Here is a 17765-nt window from a genome sequence, read left to right as displayed (position 1 = left end):
TGGCATCTCCAAAACTTAGAACAATGATTCACCAACTGAAAATCAGAGAGACAAGGGTTCTGCACTCAAATTTGCAATAGATTTTCGTTCAAGGCAATGTCCAATAGCGGCTAAAGTTGCTAACAAAATTATTCAATATGATTCAATTTCTACAGTTACTAAATGTTATGGGATTTTATATATGTTTTACTCGTGTAGCTTATACAATGGGATTCTTTGTATACCCATAGAAACGCACGGGCACTTAACTAGTCATGGAAAAAGGGGCTTACCAAACGACGCTCACGCCATCACAGATTCACAGGGTATAGCCAGATGGGAGGCCCATGTGATGCGCAGATACGGCCCAACGTCCACGCAGCAAAGCTGGCAAGTCTAGATGTCCAACTAGTGAAACCCGCCCGCCATCGCACGGGAGGAAAGCGAAAGAGGAACCAAATACTTCGAAAAACCTTTTTTTCAGAAAAAAAAAGTCTCGCTTTCCATGAACCATGATTATTCGTTAGGAACATGGCATTGGTGCCTCCGGTGTCAAGCCGCAGCAAGGCATACATGGTTTGATGTTGATTACTATAGTGCAACATAGATGAAGATCAGCCAAGGGACAAATCCTAACAAAAGGGAAGACAAAATACTTGGAGTACCCTTTAACATTACGACCTTCTGTGATTATACCAGGAAACAAAAAAAAAGGATGTTAATTTAGTGCCATTAATTATGTGCGCGGGTTGTCAAGATTTTTGGTAACAGTGTAGTTTGATTTTACCTAAAGACAGAGAATAGGAAACACGATATACATGGACCATCAGTTTAACAACAAACATGAAGAGGATGTGTCATTTATACATCTAGCAAGGGGGTAGGCAAATTAGGATAACCAACACAAAGGTTGAATGTAACAGACCAATAATTAAGAAGGTTAGTCATGAAAAGTCTGTAGATTAGAACAGAAAAACATATCGCATTATACATGCATAGTCTCATTAGCTAGCACATGAAGAAACGATCACGTGTCCCTTGGACAGGATGCTTTTTGAGTGGTGATGCTCCTTGGTACTCTGGATGCATAGGCCAGCATAGCATCATCAGATTCACATCATCAAGTTTGTCAAAAGCCTATCGAGGTGAACATGGTAGATGTTATTTTGGATATACCACAGTCCAGTTACAATATAGTAATCAGGGGGAAAAGTATTGTTATCTCACGTACAATGATATATGAATGTATTGTAACAACAATAAAGATCGTAGCATTGGGACTAATATAAATATTTGTAGCGCTTAGCTATGGAGTGGAATTTACGTGGTGGCTGAGAGGGAGAGCCTCAACTTGTAACTTTGTCGTCAGAGTCTGTAAGCTAGGCTGTTTGGTGAAGCTGTAGCCTGGGCAAGTCTGGATCCTAGGTCGATTGTGTATTAGAGAGAACAGGGTTTGTGAGACCTAGACAATGACTTGATGTTATAACCTAATAGTGTATAACATAAGGATTGTGAATCTGTAGACTGTAGCAGCCAAATCAACACGTAAAATAAAACTATCTAGCGGAGGGACAGAAATTAAAATAAAGCTAATCCATGAGCCCACTTGAGTAGCATCAGAGACTAAAGAAGAGGCAATAAGGTTTCAGTGCTTTGCAAAATCTAATATTTTCATAAAAGACTGACCTGACTATATTTATTGGCAAGGTTAAACTATGTTTAGTAAGTTCCCCGAGTATTTTAAGGATATATTATATTGATACTTTTATGCTCTCATGTTTACCAGCAGCCAAGCACTTTTTACAATAGATGACTACTGTCCAAATATATGTTCTCACGAATAACTTTGGTAGAAGCCCTTTCATTGTCTCATGAATTTTGAAACACCAAAAAAAGAATACTCCTAGGAAAAAAACGTAGAATAAATGCAATGTATAACCTCAATATCTAGGGCTTGTTTAGTTCCTGAAAAATTTTGCAGATTCTCCGTCACATCGAATCTTTAGACGTATGCATGGAGTGTTAAATATAGATGAAAATTAAAACTAATTGTACAGTTTGGTCGGAATTGACGAGACGAATCTTTTGAGCCTAGTTAGTCTATAATTAAATAATATTTGTCAAATACAAACGAAATTGCTACTATTCCTATTTTGCAAAACTTTTTGGAAGTAAACAAGGCCCTAGCATGAACTCTAAGATCATAATGCATTAACATCTAAGAACTAAAGTTAGGCTGGGCCAATGAGCCATGAGGATGACATTATTGACAATGTAAAATATATGCAACAGAGGAAATGTGGTGAGAATAAAATTCAATTGAACAGAACAAAAGAGAAAAAAGGTAAAAGCACACACATATATCTCTCAACTGAATTGCTTCTATATTTTGCATCCATCTAATGATGGAAAACATTATAAAACTAATATCATAGTTCACACTCTGTGGCAGATCAAGAAGCAAAAAAAGATATAAAAAGACCATGTGACAAAAGCAGCAAGGCTTTTGCTTCCAAAAAAGAATAATTCAGGTTGGCAATCTTATGAACCTAGTATACACCATGAATTTTGTCAAGAACACACTAATATATGGAATCCTTCTTTCTCTTCTACTCAGGACACACTAACATCCTAGGACCAAACTTTGATTATGTAGAAAAATAAATTAGCCAGTTATATATGATTAATAGTGTGTGAGAGACACAAAGACTCTGTCCGATAAGCAGAGCAGAATTGCTATACCACCATTGGTAACTGTAAATATGGTTGCCTACTAAGATGCCTTAGAAAATGATGTAGGCGACCTTTAGATGAAATGCGACCTTGTAAAGCTATGATAGCTACCAATCTTGATTCTACTGGTAGCCATAGAACCCCGTATTACACAAACTAAAATGGCTTCTCTCATAGTCATAGATGAGATGCTAGGAAACTTGTATAACTATAAAAATATATATATATAATGTGTTACTTTGATTCAAAAGATACCTACCAGTAGCATGGTTCTACACACATCATCCTATCCACCTTGTAAGCTACTCTCCGTTCCAAATTGTAAGACATTTTAGCTTTTTTTAAATACATAGGTTCATGGTATCTAACATCCTTTCAATTGCATAAGATTATTAGCTGTCTCTTAAGCTAATTCACGCGTCATTAAACGTTAAATGTCAATATTTGAAATAGTTAATTAGTTCCTATGACATGTGAATTTCCAGGCAATGCCTTTTCTTCGATAATATTCTTTGCTAAAGATGAAAGGACATTTAACAACAGATAATATAGAGAATGGTTGCTTTCAGTCTACCTCCCATTGGTTAATGGCAAACAGTTTGAGCTCTGCAGCCATTTTCCACCATCATGAGTCCCATATCGGTCCTTTGTCATGAGCATTCTGAATCAAGTCACAGACAAATAAAAGAGAGCATGTGCCATTCTTTGCAGAAAAAATTAATTAGACCATGAGACTATTTATTACAAAAAAAATTTACCAATCCAAAGTCAAGTCCAGGAAGGAATAGTAATCACCAGACAGGTATAGGAAATATAAAAGGTTGGCCATGGAATTACACGTGTAATAATGAAGCTCCAGAGACATTCAGGAGGAAGGTCAGTCAGAATTGAAAAAAAAAAAGGAAAAGTACCAGGCTATCAGAGAAACTGATTTCAAAAGGTTCTGAACCAATTAATCGTAGGAACTATCATAACATTATTTATTACAGGGGGAGTACATAAAAGAAATAAAATGGACTATCTTACTTCTGTAGCGTATGGTCTATGAAGAACATGAGAAGCCTCGATTATGTGAGAAAACAACTGAAGTAATTGTATATGTTTATATTGGAAACATTGCTAGCGAAAGTATTTGCCTGGTTACAGTGCAGCTTGAAAGGAATAGTAAACGAAGATTATTAGAGAGTAATCGTCGTAACCACCTATTATAAATAAATTTCCTAGGCCAAAGCAGTATGAACATTTCGATTCATGGTGAAGAGGTTCACTGTAACTTTCCTCTAGAATCATGGTTATATAACCAAGCAAGTGGAAGACAGCTGCACGTTTTCACCTTATAACTATAGTGGAAGACAGCTGCACGTTTTCACCTTATAACTATAGTTTTAGAACTGTAAATGAAGTACAAAAAATGTGTCTCACAAAAGCGGGCCTGAAAATGGTCCAAAAAGTACCTTGAGATTGTTCGTTAGAGACTAAAGCAGTGGGACTTGAACTCCCATTCTACTATTTCCTCGCAGTGGGAAGTTCACATTAAAAATAAACATCTGTCAGTTGCATGTGTACACAGTAATTTTGTTTTTCCTTTTTATTCTACAATATAGTGGTTTCTTGCTAATTTAGATCGGTAGTAGAATAAAGGTCTAATCAACTTAAAACAATTGAAACCATACACTGGGGATTTTTTTTTATTTTTAGCCCAAATTTAAAATAAATTTCAAATTTAGGCCGGTTTGTAAAGTTTTTTCAAAACTATGCCGTTTGGCCCCGCCACCATGGTAGGGCAAAAACACTGAACCCCGCCATGCGGCGGGGTCAAGGTGCCACCTGGCCTGGCGCCTTCCGGGGTCTGCTGACGTGGCGGGGTACGTGGCAAAGTATACCCCGCCACCCATCATGGCGGGTTAGGCAACCCCGCCATCCATGGCGGCGCATGGAGCAGCACCTGCAAGCGATGTACAATCTTATTTAGTTCCAAAAATTTTTGAGAAACAGTTACTGTACCACTTTTCGTTTGTATGTGATAAATATTATTTAATTATAAACTAATTAGGCTTAAAAGATTTGTCTTACAAATTACAGATAAACTGAGCAATTAGTTTTTATTTTTATATATATTTAATATTTCATATATATGTTCAAATATTGGATGTGATAAAAAATTTTGAAAAAATTTAGGTTTAAGGCTGTAGACCAGCAGCCTATACTGACCCACCTGCAGCACGCAACGCCCAGGCACATACTCAGCAAGCGATGTCAGGCTTGTTTTATTCCTAAAAGATTTTACAAAATTTTTTAGATTTTTATCATATCAAATCTTTAAACATATGCATGAAGTATTAAATATAGACGAAAATAAAAACTAATTGCGCAGTTTGGTTGGAATTGACGAGACGAATCTTTTAAACCTAGTTAGTCTATGATTAGACAATATTTGTCAATTATAAACAAAAATGCTAAAATATCGATTTCCTAAAATATTTTGGAAAGACTTCTTCAATTGCTGTTGGATGCGACCGGCGCGGCGGTTCACTATGCTCTCCTGTCACGTCTAGGAAAGCTGCCGCTATGCATGCCTACTCCTGCTGCCGCTATGCATGCCTACCTCACTGTGCTCTAAGCCTTCTTTAGTTTCTTTAAAAACTCTAAAATTTTTCAAAATACTAACTTTAACTTGATTTACAAAAGATATGTACAATATTTCTAACTTCAAATAAATTTATTAAATAATTAAATATAAATATCTATCTAATTATACTAATTTTATACTATATATATTAATATTTTTAATAAATATTTAATCAAAGTTTTTTTAGAAGCGAAAATAATAAATATTTAAGAATGAAGAGGTAGCATAGAAAACTGTGCAGCAGTGTGCGGCAGCACTGTGCAGCGGCACTGTGCAGCACACTGTGCACTCTGCGGCAGCACACTGTGCAGCACTGTGCAGCGGCACTGTGCAGCACACTGTGCAGTGGCACTGTGCACTCTGCAGCCGTACACTGTGCAGCACTGTACGGCGCAGTGTGCAGGCTCCGCGCAGCACTCGGGGCCTGTTTAGATTGGGAACGTGGGTGTCACATCGGATATGTCGGAAGGATGTCGGGAGGGGTTTTTAGAAACTAATAAAAAAACAAATTACATAGCTCGTCAGGAAACTGCAAGACAAATTTATTAAGCATAATTAATCTGTCATTAGCATATGTGGGTTACTGTAGCACTTAAGGCTAATTATGGAGTAATTAGGTTTAAAAGATTCGTCTCGCGATTCTTAACTAAACTGTGTAATTAGTTTATTTTTTTATCTACATTTAATGTTCTATACATGTGTCTAAAGATTTGATGGGATGGATGAAAAAATTTTGGGTAGGGAACTAAACAGGGCCTCATATCATCTGTGCTGTGTTTCTGTTTCTAAATCTATTATTTTTACTTCTCGAAAAATAACTTTCATTACATATATATTTAAAATATTAATATGTATAATATAAAATTAATATCATTAAATAGATATTTAAATTTAAATTTTTAATAAATTTATTTGAAATTAGACAGGAAGGGCGGGGGCTGGGGGTTCGACAGAAAGGGCGGGTCCTTTTCTCGGGCACCTCGCCATGATGCGCGGCGGGGTTGTCCTAACCCGCCATGTCCGGTGGCGGGGTCCACGTAAGCCAGCCCCGCCAGCCGGGTGCCACGTGGCTGCCCTACCCCGCCGCCATGGCGGGGTACTGTAAATTTGTCCCGCCATGTATGGTGGCGGGGCCAAACGGCCTATTTCTGAAAATACTTTCTAAAGCGGGTTAAATTCAAAATTTGTTTCAAATTTGGACTAAAAATAAAAAAATTCACATTGGGGCAGCGATGACCTTCGGATCAATATCAACAAACAAAAAGCAAGGCACAGACCTGGATGAGGAGCGTGTCCGCGTCTCTCTGTTATGGGGCTGGATCCGGCGAGGAGACAACGGTTCCAGCCATAGGGGCACACAGAGGGAGAGAGAGGAGCTAGGGGCAGGGTCGCCGTTGGGCGCTCGCGACCTCTAGGGTTTCCTGTAGCACAAGACCGCACGTGGAGTAGGGGGAGGAAGCGGTGTTGGGGAGCCAGCCACGCCGGCAGCCACCGGCGGGGCTCGGTCGCGTCGCCGAGGAGGGGGCGTTCGCACCCACGGCCAGGTGCGGCCACCCACTGCGTCGGGCTGTACGGTCGCCGCGCTAGGGGCCGCGCACGCCGAGGCTGCCGCATCGAGGCCGCTGTGCTGCCGTCGTTGACGTCGGGGGACTGGGGGAGAGGAGGCAGAGAGGGAGAGGGAGGATGAGAAGGTGGGGGGACGTGGTGGAGGGGGATATATAACTTTTTACCATTATTAAGTATGGCACCTCTCCAAATACCAACTTTAAAATGGTAAATACATTTTTACCACCAGAACTACGAATTCGATACAAATATACCATATTTGCTTTGGTGGCAGTCCACATCAGCTGGCCAGCGTGGAAAGTGAAGGGGAAAAGACATTCCTACCCCTAGCGCTTTGCTTTCCTTTTCTCTCAGCTTAGGACGCAGCACTGCAGTGTGTTTTTTTTTTCATATTTTCAGCAAACACAAGTTCAGATAAATGATCGCACATATATCGGATCTTGTGTTTGCTGAATATTATATGTGAATATTATCAGATAAATGATCGCACAATCAGCACTGCAGTGGTGAATATAATATGTGATTATTTATATGTGTTAATTTATTCATTATGTGTGATCATTTATCTGATCTTGTGTTTGCTGAAAATATAAAAAAATATAGTGCAGTGCTGATTATGTGTGTCCTGAGCTGAGAGAAAGGGAGAGCAAGGCGCCAGGGGCAGGGAGGTCTTTTCCCCTTCAGTCTCCATGTTGGCCAGGTGATGTGGACTGCCACCAAGGCAAATATGGTATATTTGTATCGAATTCGTGGTTCTGATGGTAAAAATGTATTTACCATTTTAAGTTGGTATTTGGAGAGATGCTAAACTTAATAATGGTAAAAAGTTATATATACCTGGTGGAGGCGATGCCCGTGGGAAGAGAGGCGTCGGGGTCGGGAAGCATCCGGATGGAGAAGAGAGGTAAAAGCAGAAGCTGGAGTATATATTTATCTGTGTGGATTCGTGAGAAGCCGAAGAAAGCCAAACAAAAACAGAGCAGAGAAGTTCACAAGAAGCGCGGGAAGCTGCTCCGGAAAGAAGCCGCTCCAAGCAACGACGACCCGACGATCAAACATCCAGGCCTTGTTTACTTCCACATAAAAACCCAAAATTTTTCAAGATTCTCCATCACATCGAATCTTTAGACGCATGTATGGAATATTAAATATAGATGAAAATAAAAATTAATTACACAGTTTGGTCGAAATTTACGAGACGAATCTTTTGAGCCTAGTTAGTCTATAGTTGGACAATAATTACCACAAACAAACGAAAGTGCTACAGTGTCGCGAAATTTTTTGGTTCGGGAACTAAACACGGCCCCAATGGAGGAAATTAATTGAGGTGACGTGGATGCTGCTTCTAGTGGTCGAATCCGCCGGATTCTGTAGGTAAGAAAGAATAGGGCAATACGTACACCTAGGCACCAACGTTTCGTACTTTCCTTTTCGGCTTTTTCTGAGGCCTTGTTTAGTTCACCTTGAAAACCAAAAAGTTTTCAAGATTTTCCGTCACATCGAATCTTGTGGCACATACATGAAACATTAAATATAGACGAAAACAAAAACTAATTATACAGGTTAGCTGTAAATCACGAGACGAATCTTTTAATCCTAGATAGTCCATAATTGGATAATATTTGTCACAAACAAACGAAAATGCTACAGTACTGAAAACTTTTCACTTTTCGGAACTAAACAAGGCCTGAGTCAACGCATGCCGCCTGACGCCGTGGTGGCGTGATGCGGTGATGGTGATCCTGCCGCCTCTACTCTGCTCTGGATGCCAGATCTGAGGCTCGCCGTCTGTCCATCTTGATTCATTATTTCATACGTTTGCGGTCTACGCGTTCGACACGGCCGCACCAATCAAGACAGGCACGGAGGCTTATCATCTTGATTTGCTACTTCGTTTAGGTAAAATTCAACCTTTACTCTTCGGTCTCTTCTCATCTTCATCTTTGCGTAGAAATAAGATGGGGATAGCCTTTTGAATAGTTGTCTACTAGTCATTTTTATTAACTGGGATTTTTAAAGTTGATAAAGATAATATAATCAAGATATTCATATTCCTTTGAAAGTGTTTAGAAAAATAACATTATACTGTTACTCTTTTATGCCTATAATTCTTTAAAACTCTTTTATGCATTTATTTGAACTATCGGTATAGCTTTTTGAAGTCCTTTTATTGTATTTAGTGAATGATTTTACCTTCATTCTTGAATTTAAGCCTTATCATGTAATATTAGTGCGTTTATACCAAATCACGTTGCAAATTCTACCATTGTTATCGAATGGCTAAAATATATTTACTAAATTATACATAAAATTTTTTTGGACAACATACCCTTGGGTAAAATCCTAGATTCGCCACTGTGTAGGAGATTACTATCAGTTGTAGCATCAATAATGGTAACCCCTCACCATATATATATCACTATCGACTACGCACTGTTGGCGCCAAAGTTTGGCACTGACAGGCTCTTAAAACCAATAATAATTGGCCTTTTGGTACTAGTGTATTATCAAAAGTAACGGAACTTCATGTCCTCCCGAAGCACAAAACCACATCAACACAAGTAGAACAACTTGCTACGACATTAAACACGGTTGCAAATATACGTGGACACTAAGAAACACATTCTTCCAATTCGACAGCAATTTGCTCCTTTTGGATGACAAATGATGCTAGGATTGTTTTTTTGTGTAGAATTGGTTATTATGCGTGCTACTAAACTTCAGTGTAGATTCCTTTTGCTTAAAACCGTATTGTTTTCTTTGTTAAAAGACATGACTGAGCTACAAGTTTGAGACTTGAGAGGCGCTAGAAATTCTGTTCCGGGATCCACCCGTGTTTGCTAGTCGGCTGGCACGCGCTCACCTCACCTGTTGAAAGTCTAGTCTTCGTTGTCGGACTGCCCAACCGACAACCGCCACCGACCTGGCACACGTTTTCTCCACAGGTCCAACGGTGCCACGATGAAACAACGGCCACACCTGCATGGCCCAAAGAACTGAAATCTTCGCGTCGCCGAAACGCGCATCTGACCTGCGTCAAAACCCACCGGCCCAATCTAACCCATCAGCAAAAACCGTCGGGCCAAACGCGCCTTCCAGGCACGGTAGAGTGGCCAATCGTATGACCCCGCTCGCGACCCTATAAAAAACCAGAACGATACCATCTCACCAGCCACAGCCCAGATCAGAGCAAACTCTCACACCAACACAATCCCAAGAACACCGAGAGAATCCGAAGATGAGCGTGGAGATCCTAGACGGGAGCACGGTGCGGAGCTTCGTCGAGGACGAAGGCGCCTTCAACTCCTCGGTGGACGGCCGGTTCGCCGCGCTGGACGCCGACCACGACGGCCTGCTCACCTACGCCGAGATGGCAGGGGAGCTCATGAGCCTGCGTGTGCTGGAGAAGCATTTCGGCGTGGACGAGGCCGCGGTGGCGCCCGACGAGCTCGCAGGGCTGTACCGCAGTCTCTTCGCGCGGTTCGACAGGGACGGCAGCGGGATGGTGGACCGCCATGAGTTCCGGGCGGAGATGAAGGAGGTGATGCTCGCAGTGGCCAACGGGCTCGGCTTCCTCCCCGTGCAGATGGTCGTCGAGGAAGGCAGCTTCCTCAAGGTCGCCGTCGACAGGGAGCTCGGCCAGCTTGCCAAAGCTGCCTGAAGCTCTTCATCGCAACTGCCACTTGCTGCTTGGAGTTCCATTATGTACTAAGTTTTGATTGTCTTTCGTGCTTTTCATTAGCACCATTTTTACATTGAGTTACAGTATTTGTAAGACTTATTCATGTAGTAAGTACTGCATACTGCTTGTTCTATGATCACGCAAAGATTTAATACGAGCAAATATACTAATTTCTATTAGTAGTATATATTTTTTGTTGTTAGTAACTAGTAAGAACAGCACGTCCTATTTCAGTTCAGACTCAAGAAAAAAAACTACGTGATGGCAAGAAGCAGAGTTGATTGCTACTATGATCAAATATAGTTAAATCTGGGCAGGGCTATACATGGAGACTACTTCGAAGTTTAATTAAAGCTGTACTTCACAAAATTATACCCGGTAGCAACAGACCAACAGCTGAGTGTGGAAATTAACTGTACATACAGAGAGTATAGCCAATACTAGTTCGTTACTGCAGGCAAGCAGATGCTCTGCAAAGGCAGCAGAGGCGGAGATGTCTGCACATTTTGTTCGTTTATTTGTCTGTCCGCAGTCCATTCGTCGTCGTAGTCGTCGTCGCCGGCCGCCGGCCTTCTTTGTGCTGTCGTGCCTTGTTTTCAGATCCTGGACGGGATCAGAGGCGTGGAATTCGACAGGTACGCCGCCGCGGCCGCCACTCCACTGCCGAGCTTCACCGGGTACCCCACGTCCTTGAGCACCATCTCCACACCGCTCAGGCATCCCAGGAGTTGCAGCTGGCAACAAAGTATATGTTTCGTTGATTGGTTAGCAATTGCCAATGTTGCAAATTGCAGTGCAGAGCACAGCTAATCATAAGTACCTCGTTGAGGTTGCCGAGATGGCCGATCCTGAAGACCTTCCCGGCGACCTTGTTAAGGCCGAGGCCAAGGCTGAGGTTGTACCGCTTCCACGCGTGCTTGACGATCTCGGCGCTGTCGATGTATGGCGGCACGACGACGGCGGTGACCGTGTCACTGAAACACTCCTCCTTCTGGCAGCAGTTCTTGAGCCCCCACGCCTCCACGGCGAACCTGCATTTCATTTCATATTCATGCAATGAACCAATCCAATCCATGACCATATGAGTCGATCGAACACCTGGTGGGCATGCATGCAAGAAAACACCACCCAACCGTGAACCGTACCGTACCTGGTGGCTGTTCCAAGACGATTGTGCCTCTTGACGACATTGTCGAGCCCTTCCTCGAAGATGAGGTCGAGCGCGGTGCGGAGTCCGTAGAGGAGCTGGATGGATGGCGTGTATGGCCAGTACGTGCCCATCTCGTAGAACCTGAGGTAGTCCTTCCAGTCGAAGAAGACGCGCACGGACCTCGCCGCCTTGCTGGCCTCCAGCGCCTTGGAGCTAGCGCACACGATGCCCATCCCTGTCGGCATCGACAGCGCCTTCTGCGACCCCGTGAGCGCGACGTCGACGCCCCACTCGTCCATGCGGAAGTCCAGCGCGCAGATGGACGACACGCCGTCCACCAGCAGCAGCGCCGGGTGGGCGTACGCGTCCAGCAGCGTGCGCACGGCGGCGAGGTCGTTGGTGACGCCCGTGGCCGTCTCGTTGTGCACGATGGCGACGGCCTTGATGGTGTGGAGGGTGTCGTCGCGGAGCTTCCGCTCCAGCGCGTCGAGGTCGGCGCCGTGGCCCCAGTCGCTCTCCACCACGTCCACGTCGAAGCCCAGGCGCTGCTGCTGGTCGATCCACAGCAGGCTGAACTGCCCGATGAGGAACGAGACGATGCGGTCGCCCGGGGACAGCGTGTTGGTCAGCGCGCTCTCCCACGCGCCGGTGCCGGTGGTCGGGATCAGGAACGGCGTGCCGGTGGTGGTTTTGAAGATCCTCTTCACGTCCTCGAGGAGGACCTTGGTGAGCGCCGGGATCGCCGGCGAGCGGTAGTCCTCGTTCTGCCGGTTCATGGCGCGGATCACGGGGTCCGGGATGTTCACCGGGCCCGGAACGAACAGGTGGTTCCGCCCGGGGCCATACACGTAGTCTGCCATCTTAGCTTTGCCGCAGCACTGGTGCAGGGAGAGGAGTCAGTCAGTCAGTCAAGCTCAATTCTCAAGCAGCAGCTCTGCTGACGTGTTCTCTCTCTCTCTTTTTATTTTTTTGATTAATAACAAATTGCAAGCTTGCGTGGGCTTGCTAATGGGCCTGGATCCATACAGGCCCACCTATTAGCTGAAAACTTGTTAACTAAATTCTTCTGAAACTGTTACGTAGCACACGTCGTCCGACGTGCTTTCAAAAAAAAAACTGTTACGTAGCAGACTAGTAGTCCATTTCTTTCCAGCTTTCCTGAATTGTGCTTGCGTGTACAGCCTGCTAGTGCTAGCTAGTTACTTGTTCCCTAATTTACTTGTGCATTGGCAATGACTTAAACACTAACATAATATGCACTAATACTTCTTTATCCAAGGCAAGCAACAGATAAGATCTTTTCCTGTCAGCATAGTGCACTGAACTTGGCAACCAAAGCTATACTTATCCTTAGGCCAATACGCCTTTAGGCTACATGTCAGTGAACCACGCAAACACTTTCTACTACATGTGTGTAGGACAAATATTCAGATATACATACAAATTCGTTCAACATATATAAGTAAATAATAAGGACAATATTCAGAGACAGGCCATCTGAAGCAACGAGAACAAGCTTTTCCAGTATATATCTTTATAAAAGACAAGCATCCTTGTTTCGAGCAATTCATGCTAACTGCGTATATATTCCGACAGACCGCATAACCATCGTTCGTCGTCATCATCACAAATCCAAACAAAAACAAAAGATTACACTGGATCGGAGACGAAGACAAGCTTACCTGTGCTGCTGCCGGCTGCTCCCTTGTGCTGTGCGGACCGGAGCGGAGGGATGAGGGGCTGGACACTGGACTACTGGAGGAAGCCGAGGCACTCACGCATGTCAAATACGGGAGGCTGGCGGGGGGATAGGATGATGACGACGACGGCTATATAGGATCAGGAGGCAATGGCGTCCAAAGGACGGTCCTTTCGCGGGCCCCGCCGACGTCCGGCGTGGCAGATAAGCCACATCCTGGATGGAGGGAGAGGCCCTCATCAGAGCATCCTGGACTGGAGTGGCTTGCGACGCTCCTCCTCCAGCTTCTGTGGACGACGGCGCTGCTGCCAACTCTGCCTCTGATATCCTATAGCTCGCATCCAATGCAAGTATCCAACACTCAACTGACGGCTACAAGTGCACAGAGAATATTGACAGAGCTCGGCGCTTCTCGTATAAAGATTCAGCTTCAGTTCACGTTCGTCAGTCCTTTTCCAAAAAAAAAAAAAAGATGTGTGTCATGTCCAGGAATCGTGCAAAGTTCTGCGAAATGCAGTCAGCAATAGGCGATGCTGCTTTTTGGTAGTGTTGCTCGTGTGAAATTCAGATGAGACGCCGGCGCTCCCGGTGCAGGATAAACTGACAGAGTAGCATATCTCGGCTCCTCCAGCGAGCGGGTGCCAATCTGCAGACCAGGGGCGCCGACGCAGCCACGTCACGCCCCCGCGCGGGAAGGTTATCCCTTCCGCTTGGCTCTCGGGTGTCCGTGGAAATCCAGCACGTTTTTTTTCCCCTCCTTTCTTCTTCTGCGTCCCCTCTGCGGCCATTGCCAAGAATTTAGAATAAAATTAAAGTATAGATGATATGAAAGCTTGCAGTTAATATGTTAGAAGTTAGTGGAATAACATGACTTATGGCTGTTTAGTGAATGATGCCGTGAATAGTTAGTGAAAGATGATGTAGATGACTTGCATGTTGAGCTAAACTTAGGCCTTGTTTAGATTCGAAAAGTTTTTGGATTTTGACACTGTAGCATTTTCGTTTTTATTTGACAAACATTATCCAATCATAGAGTAACTAGGCTTAAAAGATTCGTCTCGTGATTTATAGACAAACTGTGCAATTAATTTCTGTTTCCATTTATATTTAATGCTCCGTGCATGGGCCGCAAGATTCGATGTGACAGTAAATCTTGAAAAGTTTTTTGTTTTTGGGTGAACTAAACAAGGCCTTATAATGGTAATTAACTTCATAAAAGAAGAAGATCATTAAATGCTAGTGGAGAAAACTCAAGGGAGAGACCATGGTAAAGAACAAACATCACATTCAGCGGCCAACAATGATCCACATTGGCACAAGCTTTGGAGACGCAAGGTCCCGGCTCCCGAATAAGGCCAGGGTTTTCTGGTGGAGAGTTTCCCGTGATTTCATTCCTTGCCGAGCAAATCTACACCGCATGCATATAGATCCAATAGGGACGTGTGGTTTCGGTGGGATAGAGGACGAAACTACATATCACGCCCTCACATAGTCTACTACACTGTATGTTTCTATGATAAGCTTAGGACCCTCATAGAGATCAAGCTTCCCCGACTATGTCAGATCCTAGACAAGGGACCCGGCCGCTAGAGAATTTCTATTGCAAGGAGGAAGATAGAGGTGTAATACTATATATGTGGCATGTAGTCTTTATGGTTCAGCGGAAATGATCGTCGGCATGGCATGGCAAGACACCCATAATCGACCCAGGAGCAGCGGTGGAAGGGGGCACTGGAGGCCTGTTTTCACTTTTCAGCTCTCTATACCACCAGCTTCGGTAGCATTGAGAGTGGAATTCAGCAAACTGCGTGATGGATATAGACAAGGCCTTCTTGCATGAGACATGCACGGGAGCGACCGAGGTTGTGGTGCGTGGCAGACTGGCAGTGATGGCAATTTCCAGGCGGCGTCAGCTTGGGTAGGCCTACTGGCGGAAGAAGAGTCCCTCATCCTCATGGATGGCATTCGATTAATCCCAGAGGGCACTAGAGAACATATCGCGGTTAAGACTGATTCGCTGGAGTTGGTCTCGTTGTGGAAGAGTACAGGGAGGCATCGTTCGGAAGTCACTGCAATCATTGACAACGTTTTCACTCAAAAAAAATCATTGACAACGTTGGAAGAATACAGGGAGTTGGTGCATGCTAATAGCCTTCACTCGCCCCAGAATTCTTCATACAAAAAAAAAAGATGGCAAACTTTAAAGGTCACCTTTCTACTCAACATGCATCATCGGCTTCTATACAGAATTTTATTTGGTTTACTCCTCCTAGCTTCTTGCAGCGTTGTCTGCAATCGGATTGTAAAGGACTCAAATAATACTATAACAGACAAAATGAAATCAGCAAGGCTGAAAAACAAATTCGGAGCGGAATTGGAAGAGAAAAAAATGACGGGGGAGGTGATAGCTAGGCCGGGCGACCTGTGCTGGAACTGCTGATGGATCGAGTGATGAAGAGAACGTGGTTGGAAGCATCCCATGCTGCCCCTTGTCTGCCTCAGCTCCAAGCCTCCAACCAAGCCAAATATACTTTTGATTTGCTACACGCTGCATACACTTGAGTGCTCCTCTTTCTTTGCGACCACGACCAAGAGACCGTGATGTTTCAGAGTTTGTACACCACGAGTCACAAGTCACTCATCACTTTCCATCTTACAAATATCTTGGCTCAATATACACATTAATTTGCCGAGCTTATCAGCCACAACAAATCAGCATCAGGTGCTTCCCTGCCGTAGAATGCTATAGCCTACTACAATCCATAATTACTTGAGCTTTTATGGTTTGTCTCAAAGAAAAAGTCAATTTTACTTTTATGTTCCTAACCATCGCCATAATCTGATTTCCTTCTTCCAAAACATTTGTGGCAGAACCTCCTGAATTAAGTGGCCCACATGCACACATCATTGTCCCAAAGACTTCTGATCGACGTGCACGAGTTCCAAATGACTCAAGAAGTCTGTCGGGTGTCCTCGGGAAACCCGAATCATCCACGTAACAATCTTTTCAGGAATTCCCTCATCAAGTATCACAGTATTACAACATTTTATAGATAAGAGAAATCAGAGTAAAAGCGGAAAGGTTACATAACATAGATTGAAACTCAAGTTCAAGGTTTACAAACCATAAGTATTTAATACATAAAAGCTTCGGAACTTTATTATTACATAAACCATAGATTCACACAACAACTTTTACTTGCCCAAGGTCACACATCAGAAACCTCATCGTCACTTTCCTCCACAAGAGTAAAGTAACCATGACCATCAAAAGGATAATCAAGAGGTTCACCTGCAACATGGGTTAATAAAACCCTGAGTACAAAAGTACTCAACAAGACTTAACCGACTATAAAAGAGGTGAAGACTCAAGTATGCAGGCTATGGGGATTCAAGGTAAAGCTTTAACAAGATCAAGCATTTCTTTTGCATAAAAGCTTACTAAGATTAAAGCCTACTTTCAAGTTTTAACTCAAGATTATCACTTATAACTAGCCAAGATCATTATCCAACTTGCATAAACAACTCATCTCTTTCTTATACCAAAGATTCACTTATTACTACGATGATGGTACGAGGATTGAGGCTCCATATCCGAGGAAACACGGCGATTCGAATCGATTAAACCCAGCTGGGGATTCAGTACCACACGACATATGTAGAACTTAATCTTGCATATGTCAACCTTTTCTATAGATCCTCCCATACAAGAACGGGTCCAGCGTCACCCGAGAGTACAGTACACCACCATCCTACAGCCAATCTAGATGTTTCCCGGTCATCTCAGATCCGTAAGGTGGGTACACGCTACTCTCGCCATCTCTCCACTCCCAGTACGCGGTTAGCCGTTCTCAAGTATCGGAATAGCTATAGGTAAGGCTTACCAGCGCATGTGGGCTGTACTCAAAGGTCTCAATCACAACAGGCCAACAACGGTACGGTCCTTAATCGACACAGTTGGAGACACTACTTTAAGACTCCATTCTTAAAGCAAGTCCACCGACCGGTCTCAAGTTAAACATCTTTAACCGTAAAAGTATGCCACAACAACCCTTCAAACTTTTTCATTTGAAAACTTATCTAATAAGCAGGGCTAAGCATACTACGTATTTTCATAAAGCAAGAATCAAGGTTAATATGGAAATCATCAAAGTAGATAATGCAGCAAATAGGATTCACTCAACTCCTATTCACCTAATGCATCATATTAACTCAAGTGATATAAATAACTTTATGAAAATACAAGGATAGGGTTTAATGTCCGGGGCTTGCCTTGGTCGGAGGAGACGTTCGGCAATTCAACAACACCCGAAGGATCCACAAACTC

The 17765-nt window shown here is 43.4% G+C and overlaps 2 protein-coding genes across 2 annotated transcripts; one reads left to right on the top strand and one right to left on the bottom strand.

Moving 5' to 3' along the window:
- On the top strand, positions 9658-10768 carry LOC8064044. Its single transcript, XM_002445877.2, has one exon. The coding sequence runs from the start codon at positions 10146-10148 to the stop codon at positions 10566-10568; it is 423 nt and encodes a 140-aa protein (XP_002445922.1). The 5' UTR covers positions 9658-10145; the 3' UTR covers positions 10569-10768.
- LOC8055196 (serine--glyoxylate aminotransferase) lies at positions 10867-13717 on the bottom strand. Its single transcript, XM_002444744.2, has 4 exons — positions 13422-13717; positions 11740-12617; positions 11410-11620; positions 10867-11323 (listed from the first exon to the last, which is right to left on the bottom strand). The coding sequence occupies exons 2-4, from the start codon at positions 12597-12599 to the stop codon at positions 11186-11188; spliced, it is 1209 nt and encodes a 402-aa protein (XP_002444789.1). The 5' UTR covers positions 12600-12617; positions 13422-13717; the 3' UTR covers positions 10867-11185.

This window comes from Sorghum bicolor, chromosome 7 (assembly GCF_000003195.3).
Source record: "Sorghum bicolor cultivar BTx623 chromosome 7, Sorghum_bicolor_NCBIv3, whole genome shotgun sequence".
NCBI lineage: Eukaryota > Viridiplantae > Streptophyta > Magnoliopsida > Poales > Poaceae > Sorghum > Sorghum bicolor.
This window is presented reverse-complemented; position numbering and strand designations above follow the sequence as displayed.

Bases quoted from the DNA above. Each gene is read 5' to 3' on its own strand.
- LOC8064044 (XM_002445877.2), top strand. From the start codon at position 10,146: ATGAGCGTGGAGATCCTAGACGGGAGCACGGTGCGGAGCTTCGTCGAG.
- LOC8055196 (XM_002444744.2), bottom strand. From the start codon at position 12,599: ATGGCAGACTACGTGTATGGCCCCGGGCGGAACCACCTGTTCGTTCCG. The intron at 11,621-11,739 runs GTACGGTACGGT...AATGAAATGCAG, and splicing joins CGTCTTGGAACAGCCACCAG to GTTCGCCGTGGAGGCGTGGG. The intron at 11,324-11,409 runs GTACTTATGATT...CTTTGTTGCCAG, and splicing joins ATCTCGGCAACCTCAACGAG to CTGCAACTCCTGGGATGCCT.